General features: G+C 30.6%; 1 protein-coding gene across 1 annotated transcript; it reads right to left on the bottom strand.

The window, feature by feature from the left end:
* Positions 1–4,745: 4,745 nt before the first annotated feature.
* LOC141662028 (uncharacterized) lies at positions 4,746–5,507 on the bottom strand. Its single transcript, XM_074469081.1, has one exon. It carries the CDS (start codon positions 5,125–5,127, stop codon positions 4,837–4,839), a length of 291 nt encoding a protein of 96 aa, XP_074325182.1. The 5' UTR covers positions 5,128–5,507; the 3' UTR covers positions 4,746–4,836.
* Between the last annotated feature and the right edge of the window lie 8,796 nt (positions 5,508–14,303).

Raw genomic sequence — 14,303 nt, 5'->3', positions numbered from 1 at the left:
ACTCAAGTAGTATGTGATCATAGCATGTTCACTATTAAGAAACCAATCCAATTTGTGGTTGTCATTGTTTATGTGTATGATATACTCATCACAAGTAATTCAGCTGGTTTGATACTTCAAGTTAAGACTTTTATGCATACTCAATTCAAAATTAAGGACTTGGGTCCTGCTAAGTATTTCTTAGGACTTGAAATTGCAAGGTCTCCGGCTGGTATTTTTGTCAACCAAAAATATATGCTTGTGACATTCTTAGTGATACTAGCATTTCTGCAGTTAAACCTTCTTTGGTGCCTATTGAACAAAAACATCAACTAATTAATAATACTTCTGAATTTTTTTATGCTTCAGACATTGCTATTTATAGGAGATTGGTTGGCAGGCTGCTCTCTCTCACCATCACCAAACCTGATCTTTCTTATGGAGTGCGTGTCTTGCCTCAGTTTATTGTTGCTCCCAGATCAAATCATGTTTAAGCTTTCTATAAATGATCAAGTACATCAAAGCTACTCCAGGCCAATGATTTTTCTTTCCTCGTGATTCTTCTCCTTAATTGCTGGCTTACAATGATTCTGATTAGGGTGGTTGTAAGAAGTCTACAAAGTCTATGACTAGTTATTATATTATGTTAAGCTCCTCATTGGTGTCTTGGAAGTGTAAAAAGCAGCACACCATTTCTCGTTCATCTACATAATCTGAATACCGAGTTTTTGCTGACACTAGTTGTGAGATAGCTTGGCTGGTTAATCTATTACAAGATCTTAATTCTCTTACTCATTTTCCAGTTCCTTTGCATTGTGACAATAAGTATGCTCTACACATAACTTTCAATATTGTTTTTCACGAACGCACGAAACATGTCGAATTTAACTGTCATTTTGTGCGTAACAAATTGTTTAGTGGTCTGATTTCTTCTGCTCATATTCCCACTCCTATTCAGCCTGCGGATATGTTCAACAAGGCTTTGTCTTCATCTCAACTGGCTTTGCTACAATCCAAGTCGGGTGTTGCAAATCTTTTTGCCCCGTCTCACTTGAGGGGATGTTACAGATACACAGGACTTAGCTGGCTCAGCTGCTGAGTTGGACTCTTAATCTCTCTTTCGCTTAGCTTTCATTAGTTATCATCGATTAGTTAAATTACATTACTACATTGTTAAGTTTTATGATATCATTGTTGATAAGAGTTCAATCAGAGATGTAAAGACACAAAATGTGAGCTAGCTTTAATTTTCATTTCAATGGAGTTTATGCGTGTATATACATTTTCTTCTTCATCCTTATGCTTATTGTAGTTTTCATGGTTGTAACAATACGAAATTACATTCGACAAAAGTATAGCAAAATATTATATTTGACATTCGTGTACACGAAATACGAAAGTAGATGACACGAAAATATAAGACAGGAATAAATTAAAAAGTATATCGTACTCCGTACAAATATTTTATTGAGCTTTTGCATATTCTTGTAATACATATAACAAATTATATTGAATATATATCAAATACGTAATTTTAATTGAGCTTAAAATAATTATTTTAAATAACATAATATATCCACCCATTTGTGCTAATATAGTATCTTAAGAAAAACTGAGTTCCTAAAACCCAGTTCAAATCCCGAGGCCGTGACGTGACTTGGAATTATTGTATAGCCATTGCTTTTATACTATATTATCCTAAATATCTGCATTATAAGGCCATGAAAAAATTCCAAATGTAAAAATCAAATGATGTGAAATGCATCGTACAAATGATTAATTTCACTACTATTATTCACAATAATACAACAGAAACAACTTGCAAAATATGGACACTTTACAGGCATGACTTGGAAGTTTATGCTAATTTGTCATTTACTATGGTGAAAAATCCAGGTCCAAAATTGATTTGCTGCCGACAAATATTGTAGCTATTTTGTCGATGTGACTTTTTCTAAGGAAGACGAAAATCAGAATATTCTCGTGTTCCGTTTAATATTATATAATTTTTTTGACATTTTTTTTAATTGTACTAATTTTAAAAATAGTAAAATTTTATAATATAAAAAATAAACTACACTCATTTACATTTATCAATTTTTTTCACTATACTCAAACGTTAAATATTAACCGATATCATCAATTTACCGCTTACCTTACTTTTCTTTACTGAATTATATTTTTTCTTAATGTGCGACACCTCATGTATACTAATCAATGAGAGCCACCGAGACCCTTGGTTCACGGGGGCACTGCTTTTATACAAAAAATACTAATATTAACATTGCTTATTATAAATACGACAAGGTATTACAATTTTTCTAAAGCTATTGCATTAAATTATATAATTAATTTAAAATTTATGATCCGGGTGCTCCTGGGGGGTAAACCTCCTCCGCCACTGGACAGTGAGAGTATAATTTTTCTGGATACTAGATTTGAGCTAAAAACAAATAATATAGTTCATGTTTTTGTTCACCTCGTATCTTTAACTTTTACATAATCCCTTTTTTTATAATTATAGTCAGTGTTTTAAAAATCCCCGATTCTTAAAAAAATTCTCGATTAATTCCCGATTAATCCTTAAAAAATATTTGGACGATCTATTTTTTGAAATCCGATTAATATTTATAAATTATTTTTGAATTATATAATTTATAATAAATAAGGTAAATATATTAAATATTATTAAAATATTTAAATATATCCGATTTTTGTTCCGATTAATCCCTCCGATTAATCCCCGATTTGCCGATTAATCCCTAATTGGTACCTAAACCGATTAGTACCGATTACCAATTTTTACAACCTAATCATAGTTTAAATTAAGAAAGTAAAATACAATTATACGATGATAAAGATATCTCATGACTCGTGAGTGATGTGCAGTGGACAAGCCCGTTAACAACGAGTCGACCTCAAATGGATCCAAAGCTTATTTCCTGGTCCTGAGCAGTTCAAAGAGGTCGTAGGCCATGTAGCCAACTTAGAAATGGGCTTGGTCCAGTAAGTGTCAAACTAAACGAATACATTGTTCAACATTTGTTTCCTGAATTTAAAAACTACTGTCATTGTCGTAAAAATCGGTAATCGGTACTAATCGGTTTAGGTACCGATTATGGATTAATGTGCAAATCGGAGGTTAATCAGAGTAATTAATCGAAACAAAAATCGGATATATTTAAATATTTTAATAATATTTAATATATTTACCTTATTTATGATGAAATATATATTTCAAAAATAATTTATAAATATTAATCGGATTTCAAAAAATAGATCGGTCAAATATTTTTCAAGGATTAATCGGAGATTTTTTTAAAAATCGGGGATTTTTAGAACACTGACTACTGCATATAATTTGTTACATTTAAATTTTGATCAAGATTATAATAATTTTGAACTTTCAAGTTCATTTTGAGATTTTCAAAAATTTAGAAGCCGTTTGGATTAATATATTTCAATCCGGTCAAAAGGAATAAAAATAAGTTATTTTTATATTAAAATCATTTTCATTTTCGTGTGATTTAAATTTCAGGATCCAGACAGAGATTTAATCTCAATGAGTTTTGAGTTTGGACGCCTAATTAGTTTGCTCATGCAATTATTTTTTCCTATAATTATTTTTTTCCAAACACGTCATTATTAAATAAGAATATGAGGGAGCATATTTGAAATTCATTTATATTATAAAAAGAGGCCAAAATAAACACTGTAGGATTTGACTTGTTATTATTGAAGAGGCACTTCTTGCCAGGTTGCACGTGGAATAAGTTGTCAGTGACCACATATTTGGAAGGATGACAGTTTAGGCAAGATATATGAATCTCAATTATTACATCCCAACAAAATTCCATTAAATTTTATCTCCTTTTCTTTATCATATTGTTCAACTCTTTCATGTTGCTCATTTTAATGTGTGAGAATTGTCATTTAAATATTTCCCCCTCTTTTTCTATTGTATTTAATTTTAAGAGTACTGCTTCACATTTGAAAGCCTTTCAAAACAAAAAAGTTCACTAAGGTGACTCTTACATTCACATCAATTTCTGATATTAAACTCGTAGAAATTCTCGACATACACAGGGTTAAGCTTGTCGAGGACCGGACCAGTTAATTAACAAATAAAGTGCTTAGATAAGAAAAAAAAAAGGAAATTGAAGCAGATAAAAGAATAGTGCAGTGCAGCAGCTCCAAATATGTAGCAGGGACAAAAGAACAGACAAAAACTATATCACTGAAAGGATACATACTTGTCCTCGGATGGGGTACATTCTAAATAATCTCACAAGTGTTGTTGAGTTAACTAGGCCTGTTTCTATATCATTAAAAATGTAATTTATAACACTGCTTAAACTACCAGGTCAAGTAATAACTAAACTGTTTATATCATTTCATGTTATGAATTAATAAACAAGTATTATGTATAGTTGTATATACTATTTTATTTGCGTCTGCATAACTACCAGGTCAAGTGTTAGATTACTGTTTATGATATCATACACACTAACTGAAAAAAAAAATCAATATTTTCATGCACTTCGTACTTTCCTTCAAGTAACGGCATCCATATCACATATGATTGGTATCTTCCGAGTTGATTAGACTGTTATTTATTCTCGTAATAAGTAGTTAGTAGTGATATTATTCCTTAATCAATAATAAGATATCGAGAGTTCGAGTATCAGTGGAGCGGAGGCACAAGAACAAAGTGCCAAGTACAAGAACAGAAAATGGAAGGGAATAAAGAACAGCACCAAGTCTGAGATTAAGAATAGCTTACTCCATAACAATGTAAATCTGATCTACAAAAGAATTCCTGTATATACACATTTAAAAAAATTACTAAACATTGGATCAGTCATGCCAGCAGAGTAACATAACTACACATGTTCTAATAATGTAGATCCTTCCTCTTTGTTGTTTCAGAAACCTTCCTAAACCCTTGCTTTGTAGTCCTTTCTTCGTTGTTGTCGCGGTAGCTCCTCCGTTGTTCTTGCCCATGACTAGCTTAGATTTTCTTGCTCTGTAGTATAGTACTCCAGTAGTTTGTAAAGTCCGTATGCTTGAGAGATATTCAGAAGTGTGTTTAGATTGTAATGCAAAAGGCTTGCTGGCTTCTAGTTTATTTATAGGAGTGAAAAGCATGTGGAAATGAGTTCCAAAGCTATTTTAAATTTAGTTTTACAAAACTAAATATCCTTCCACGCTTATTAATGAGCACTTTGCGATCTTTTATTACCCTCGACGTCCGGTAAAAAGAGCAAGTGAGATACCACTACACTGTACCACACGTTGTACATAATATTAATGTAATATTTTGTTAAACACTCTTTCAACTCCTTGAAATTTAAATGATGTAACTATTTAAAATTATATTAGAACTCGCGTTAACAGATTAAACAGAGGACTCAAATTCGAATCAGATTGTATTTTCTTCCTCCCAAAAACAGTAGCTGGCATCACCCTCACTGGTACTTTCATTCTTTGCATCAAGCTTGTTGCACGTGCCATCATCCATCCGAGAACTGGTCGGCCATATCTTTGGAGAGAATCTCATTTCATATAAGAGAAGGAAACATATGAAAGCTTGCTTGTTATTGAATGAGATAGTAACATTCTTTAATATCTCTCCAGCTGTGTTTCTTACTGAAATTATTATATATGTATGTGCTAAGATGTTTCCTTGTCATTCAACAAACATAGGTGATGTGTTGGGTTTATAACATACTTTCCGGTTATGTGAGACCATAGATGTTTATCTTAATTCTATGATTTTAATTTTATTCGAGCTTTGCTTTAATTTTTTAATTTGAAGTGCGTATGTAAGTTAGGGCCTCTAAATTTGATATATACTTGGATTCTATAAATTCGAGGGTCCTTTCTCATTATATTTTGTTTATGGGTTTTTCTGTGGTGTGCCCAAGGGTATATATTAGATACAAACTTTTATAATTTTGACATGTTTTAATTGGTCAATACTTGTTAATAATGATGAAATCTCTGCATTTATAATAATTCTATCAATCAAAACATTCCGAACTTTATAAATTTTAGTGTTTAACGTGTGCACGTGAGCGACAAACTCTTTTCTTATTATTTCTGATATGCAGAAAATTATAATTTTGATCTGACAAAGGAATTAAAATATTAAGATGGTCCCCGACCCAGTGAATGGATTGGTCAAATATATTTTCACTTTACAGCATGTAGCTGGTCAAACTTCAGTACTGCCACACTTGGGAAAAAAATCACTATACCACTACTATTCGATCGAGCATTTATACAGGATATTGCAGTATAATGTGATCATGCACAATGTATATTAGATTATTAAAATACATGAGAGGTATTTTTAATAAAGTTTTTTTATATATGTTTGATGTCGACCTGTCTAATGGGCTCAAATTTTCCCCGATAATTACTATGTTCTGTAATTTATATTTACTTGTTCTGCAAATTTTTTCACAATTTTTTTCTTGAATTATATCAAAAATTCTCATAAATATATTTTAGTTTTACATAACATTGTCAAGATTTTAATAAATATTGTCATAATTATTATTAAACACTAATTATAGAAGTATAGTATGTTTTGATTTGTACATAACGTGTGTATATGTTCTGTAAAAATTTCCTCAAAATATTTTTTTGTATATATAAATTCTTATTTTAATTAACATGATACATGCATTTTGAATAAAGTATACAAAAATATAAGAAAAATGAAGTACTCTCCGGTGTTCTCCGATTAAGGTGTTTTCCATAGAAACCAATTCGATTAAGAGTAAGCGGTTATTTTTTCAAAAAAAAGAGTAAGCGATTATTGTAGTACTAGGGATTTTTTGTCCGCGCTACGCGCGCTCCATATTTCTTCAATTTTAATTTTTTTCTCGAAATTTGTAATTTTTATAATATAAACGGTTATCTTCTAGTTTTATTTAATTTATTTATTATAGTTATTTAGGTTCCATTTATTTTGAAATATAAAATTGATATTATAGTTTAACTTTAAATCTCAATTTTTTATTTTAGTTTTCTTTCTCTCACATTTAAATAATTAAAAGTCTCTTAACTCATATTTTAACATTTCTCTTTTATGTTTTTAGTAGTCAATATTTTAATAATTTTTACAACAAAACTGAGTATATATTTTTTTAATTAAATACTTTTTTAAAAAATACAGTAAATATTTTTTTTGTCCGCTAACACAAAAAATTCGTCCATAACTTATATAATCTTAACTATATTATGAAAAATACCAAAGTCTTACTTAAAAAAATGCTAAAGCCTTAACTTTTAAAGTTGTAAAAATTTACGTATTATATTCAAAAATGATGTAATATATTATAATTATAAAATTAGTAATCACTATTTTTTTTCTCCGCTAACACAACATTCCGTCCACAACTTAATAAACAAATAATTAAATTCAAATAATTATGTTTTTAAATATAATCTAATAATTATGTAAAATTCAAATATTTTCAACATATCTCATTTGATTTATTACGTAATTAAATTAAATTATTTTTAAATTGTTTAGTCATACAATAAAAATTTATTTATTGATTCATAAAAAGGATATAGGTCAAAAGTAGTTGAATTTATTACTTATGTCTAATGTACAAAAAGGGTTGCATGCAGATATAGGACCATCTCGATTCCTGCTCAAATCCCCGGGGTAGAAGGTCTATCAATCCTCATACCAAGCTCAATCCTCAGATAATCTACACTACGGTACCAATTCCTCAATCCTCTATTACTGTTTCTTTAATTTGAAGTTCGGTTGTATGCTTCAATTTCTCCCAATCGGTTGTTATAGTAGTTTATCTAACTTATCTGGTCTGATCTGTATGATCATTGAGAATGTAATGCAAGTTGTATTGATCTTAATTGATGCATGTAAAGACTTAATCCGATCGGGTTATGAATAGTAGTATCCGCATAATTTGAGAAGCAGAGCAAATTGATGTTTTATTTATGAGTAGTAAACATGTAGGTATGTTCTATTTGATATATGCATTCACAATTGTAGTTTTTCCTTTTGTTTAAAATCATGGTAAGGAATTTGATATGGGGCACTCTTCCTCAATTGTATATTATCTGTTATACTCGGTGCCCAATTTATCATTTTGTTAGTAGTCTCCGCACAATGTGAGAAGCAGAGAAAATTGATGTTTAATTTTAGCAGTAGTAAACATCAAGGTATGTAGAATTCGATATATGAATTCACAATTGTAGTTTTTTATTTTGTTTAAAGTCATGACCAAGTCATTTGATATGCGATACTCTGCTGTAATTGTACAGTACTTGGTGTTATACTCGGTGTAGAATTTCGATAATTTAGTAATGGTGAATACAATGGCATTTAGTAATAGTAAATACTTGTTGTTCTACTCTGTTTTTTCAGTCGTGATACCATAGACAGATTTCCAAAGTTTAGTTTGTTGCAATGGGTATAAGATTCGAATGTGTTCCTCATTATTGTTACTTAATTGACAGTTGATTTAGTACAATTTTTCTGGCAAGTAAACATCGGAACAGTCTTGCTACTTTTTAGATGTATTAGGAGATGATAGTGTTACAGAGGCTCCAATATACAATCATTGTCATTTAATATGAGATATATTGCCTCTTTATATTGCAGATATGAGTGGAAATACTGATTTCCGTAGTGCAAACATGCAAACCTTGAAAGATTCAGAGATGGTAAACTAACATTCACTATCAATTCTTGTAATGTACTATAGTATATTCATAATTTTTAACTCTACATATTATGTGTGCTCTTTATCCAACATTACATCAGCTTAGGTACTTTAGCGAGGAAAATCCATCGTTCTTTGTAACTCTTCCATGTGATGACAGAGACCTTCGTGAAATGGTATATTTCACTAATATTATGCTAATGTGCATTCTACTATCATTTGATCTTATTGCATACCTGAAGAGTTTAATGATATTATATGATTTAAAAGTACTAATGTGAAAACAAATTTGTCAATTTCCAGAAACTACCTGATAACTTTGTCAATAGTCTTCGAGAATCTATTCCTAGTAAAGTAATTATTGTACTTGCTAATGGACATGAAATCTATGTGAATTTCAAGAAGTCGGAACAGTCTCTCTGTCACATGAAAGAGTTCAACATTGATTGTCGAGGTTTGTTCGGTTCCACTTTGATTTACTCTTATAAGGGCAACGGGAAATTCTTTGTAAATTGTTTGAAGGATGACCTCTGCGAGGTTATATACTTCAAGAATAGGACAATTCCACGCGGCACTTTCTATGATCAAGGTACTATACACAAACTTCATAAAAATCTTGTTAGACTACTATGATAAAAATAAAGTGTCTTATGAATGATATATTTTTTCAGATGTAATGACTGGTATAGGATGGAAGTTCCTGGTGTTTCTTAACAATCCTGCATTTCAAAATGGAGAAATTGTAAGAATACTATTTCCTGTCGGAGTCAGTTATTTTATGTTTCTGATATTTAGGTAAAAAAAGTAGTTTACAGTGTTATCAACCATATCCACTTGTACAGAGCCTATAATTCTGTGCACTTTAGTAATTTATCCATTTATTAGTAAAATGTAAAAGCTGGTACTTTATTAATCTTTGATCTTTGATAGCCAATTCCTGCACATTTCTGGAGAGCCTTTGGGAAGCTGCTACCACCTAAAGTCCAGTTCTACATGAGAAATGGAAGTCGATATGAAGGAATGTGTTCCAAAACTGAGAGAAAGATGTATGGCCTTGAAGATCTTGTGCGAGAATATGGTTTGAGCGAGACTGACAAAGTTTTGTTTACCTACTTTGGTGAAGGAAATTTTTTTGTTATGATATTTGATACATCAAATGTGGAAGTAATGATGCTTGACCAAGATTCCCAAAGTTCAGGTTATATATACTATACAAAGCATGTAATTAATTTTAAACTTACATATTCGTTCTTTTTTGAATTTAATGTTATTTATACTAAAGAGTTAGAGATGGAGATTGCTGATGAACCTGTTCAACTTCCTGTTAACCTGGAAGTTGATGTTCACAACAATGAGAACATGACTTTTACCCTTGTCATGACAGCATCCAATGTGGACAACACATCTCATGTAGTGGTACGGAAATATTTTATAAAATTTTATAACAAAGTTGCCCTATTTTTTTAATACTTTGACTTGTACTTATTTTTTACATCCGTATTGTAGTATATCCCGAGCTACATTGAATCACCAAATGGACAATGGATAGCTGGTGACATGGTAAATTTGAGAACTGCTGCCGGGAGTTGGTATGTCGGTATCGTCAAATCGGGGAAGATGTTTTGGTTTTTAAGTGGCTGGAATCAGTTTGTTAGAGAAAATGAGATCTCATTACATGAAACAGTTGTATTTCAATTGTTGGAAGAAGATCAGTCTGTAGTTTTTCTGGTGACTTTCCCACACAGGCCTTGAGATGTTTTTCCCATATAAGTAGCTTTAAGACTATGTTTTGTCAGTTCTGTTAATGTCTCAGACTACTGCTTCTCGTTCTCATCATGTTTTTCTAACATGTTACTTTACTATGGTTGTGTAACTACTTATTTGATTCGGGAAGGTTTTGTTGGAATTTAATTACACATATGGGGCAATTAATTTTTAGAATAAGTAATAGGAGATTTTGGACATGACTTTTTTGCTGCTAAATGTGGTGAAAGTTACCTGCACTTACCACATTTTATGGTAACTAACTTGCGGATACTTAACTGCACATTCTACAACATGGAAACTGCTACATTTTATGTGCTTATATAAAGGTTATTGTACTCACCTCAAATATACAAACAAACACAGAGGAAAAATTTATTATTGGCGGATCAGAAATGGCTTCATCCAGTGCAAAGAGGAAACGATGGTCAGGGATGCAAAATGTGGTAATGCAAGAGTTGCAGACATTGGTTGTCACTTGCGCAGATTTCAACACTAATTTGGAAGACGCAAATGTTTTCTTCTCAGAGTTGTATGCATCCATGGAAAGTAGGCAATCAGATTTGTTTGCTCGCTCGATTGGCCTGGAAGAACAGATCAAGTATTATGTATATGTTTATATCTTTTAATGTTTTACCAATGCTTGGTAACTGTCTTTATTAATTTTACATCTCTCCTTTACAGCAACATAGAAGATATTTTGCAGAATGGATCAAGAAAAAAGCGTGGAGAATCATCCCAAAGCAATGAAGAAATATCAACAATATATATGAAAAATCAACCAAAATTCCTAAGTGATACGTCTTCATCTCTGCGTGGGCATGAGACAACCTTCAAATTGACTGCTGCAGAAATGATGAGTGCCTTTCAAAAGTTTGACGACGGGTGGAAGGAACATCTTGCTAATTACAATGCTCAGGCTGATAAGTTGATTGAGTCAATTGGTAGAATTCGCATATTAATGGATGATTATAGTCGCAATATATGATAAAATTCATTTGATTATTAGAAGAATTTTAGTATGTTATTCTGTAATCAGGTTTAGTATAAATTAGTAACAAAGTTGTTATCCTGGAAACAGTGTTTGTAACATTATTGGATCAAAGTGAACATTGTTGTTATCTATAATCAAATGATATTATTGTTGGATTACATATTGTTTCATGGTAAGATCATTGCTTTATTGGATTTCCACGTAAATCATGGTTATATAACAATATGGATGGTTTACAGATTTGTAACATGTCATAAGATAACATTAAAATTGGCAGTGACATATAACAGATTGAATAAAACATCCATACAACTCAATATTCAGAAAAGAAATATTGGCTAAATACTTAAGTTTCAAAACAATCCTCTTTAAATTCATATTAAGCTTTTATAATGCAAAATAGCAAATATTAAAACATTGCAATGCCATATGTAAAACTTCACGCGAATAGTCATTTATTTAGACCAATCCAGCAAGTATCCTGTAAACACAATAGTGCAAGGAATGTTCATTAAAGTTTATACCACTCAAATTAATGTTAATGACGCATATATACTAATAATTGACATCTCTGAAAGAGTGTTGATACCTTTGCCTCAACACTTCAATAGCAGGATGATTAATATTGAAATAAATCCGCGAACATGATGAACTTCTTATCTGCAGTGAACCTGTTAGAAGCAATTCAGCGATAAGCTTTAGTTGACACCATGAAAAACTATTATATTTTGTAGTAAAGATATGTAGATTAGCAGAAAATGGAACCATTGTGGATTAGTGGCCTCATGGTTGTCAAGATAATAATTGGAGGATACCCAACATATCCCTGAAGTGCATTTGCTACATCAACAGTAAATTCATCCCAAGCAAAAATCTTAACCACGTTGCTGAAATGGAAAGAAAGATAATGAGACTATCAGATAAACATTGTTCAACACTGATCGACACTACATTTATTACTGAAATGATGGTCTTACCTGCCATCAAATAACTCAAATCGAAGAAACTTTTTCTCGCCAAATCGTGTATAAACTTGCTTTTAGTGGATCAATATTCTGAGGCATGCCAACAATATTTACTAAATAGTTACTATTTAGCTTTTTTCAATCATGAATTAAATTAAAAAGAAATATGTGATAATATTCAAAAATACCTATAGCATGTACAGGAAGCACATGTTGAGAGAGTGACATTGCAAGATCAGAAATCTCAGGAATGGTTTTAAGCTCAAACTTGTGCCTTGGAATGGTATTTACTTCAAAGGGAATAGGATGGACAATGGTATCATGTGAAAAAACAATTATCTTATCAGTAGATACAGACCTCATAAGTCCTGCAGGCTCCATTACTACAAAACTGTGAATAGCATATATGTTTCCTTCAAGTATGATATTGCTAACATCATGCCAAATCACACGATTTACAAATGCAAAGACATGACAATCCTGCATAACAAAAGCTCATTGGAAACTCTTCTATACAAACAATAATCATATACTACGACTACACAAAGCGCAAGACATTACCTCTGAATCAAGCACAATTAGATTAACACCTCGGAATTGTTGAGTGCGAGAAAATGAAGGCCACATCCTAGTAATACGTACACAAACCCTCCAATCAGTCCTAGTGCTATTAACCATTGCAAGGTTGTCTTCCATGGCAGCAATCACAAAAGGTTAACTAACAATTTTTTTTATTAAAGGGTTATTACTTTATGATATTCATATAACACATGAAAACTATATATATATATATATATGAGGATTAGTACGTCGGCCATGGATTTAGGTACATGATTGATGTTAACATAGTTGGCGTGATATTTAGATAAGAGTTTGTTAGGATTTTACTTCTCCATTACAAATGCAATATTCTGTAATTAATTTTAGTAAGTTAACGTGATATCAACATGACCTTAAATTTAGGTTAAATTGTCTTATACAATATTCACGTAAATTATTTCATGGGAATTATTATTTTTGTACATAAAAACTCGATTCGTACGTTAATTGTGATGAACTATGGGTATTATTAATTTTAATTGTGATGATATTATGGCGTAAAATAGAAATATAAAAGTTCATAAGAACTAAATTTTAAAAAAAAATGTAGAAATAAGTTATAATGTTTGAAAATGTCATATATTTTTTTAAGACTGTAACATGCGGTTAAAAAATAATACACTATAATAAATAATAAAGACATTTATTCTTATCTGTAGTTGAGATTTTTAATATTTACCCAACATTTGATAACAATTGTTCGAATTACTTTGTTCGTCAAAACTTTTTTGAAATATCTATTTTCTCTATAAGTCTACTATTATTTTTATTCCAACTACAATTACAAACCATATTATTGTAAAAAGATATTTAATAAAGGTCCATAAAATCTTATCAGATATCAAATGTATTTTGGAAACTATTACAAATTTTACATGAAGATATGAGAGAACATGTATAAAAACATGACACACAATCTATTAAAATCAATCGTTATTAATTTTGTGTATTTTGATGATATATTAGCATGAATTGGCTAATATAAAACCTCATGCAAAACTATTTATAAATTAATTATCTTACATAAATAGTAAAATTTATAATCCAACGAACAACATATTCGGACAAATAAACTATTTGAAATATAGGAAAAATAATTTGTAGTATTATTCTGTTCAAACTTTGGCATAATGTTTTACAAATTATTATTTTTTATTTGAAAAAAAAATAATAAATATTCTTCTCAAATGTAAGTTTGTACATTAATTATTTCATGGGTGTTATCATTTCCCCACACCTAAACTGGATTGTTACATTAATTATGAAAAACTATTTGTTAATTTCTTTTAA

This window comes from Apium graveolens, chromosome 5 (genome assembly GCF_009905375.1).
Source record: "Apium graveolens cultivar Ventura chromosome 5, ASM990537v1, whole genome shotgun sequence".
Classification (NCBI taxonomy): domain Eukaryota; kingdom Viridiplantae; phylum Streptophyta; class Magnoliopsida; order Apiales; family Apiaceae; genus Apium; species Apium graveolens.
The sequence above is the reverse complement of the archived record's forward strand: the minus strand, read 5'-3'. Positions and strand labels throughout refer to the sequence as shown.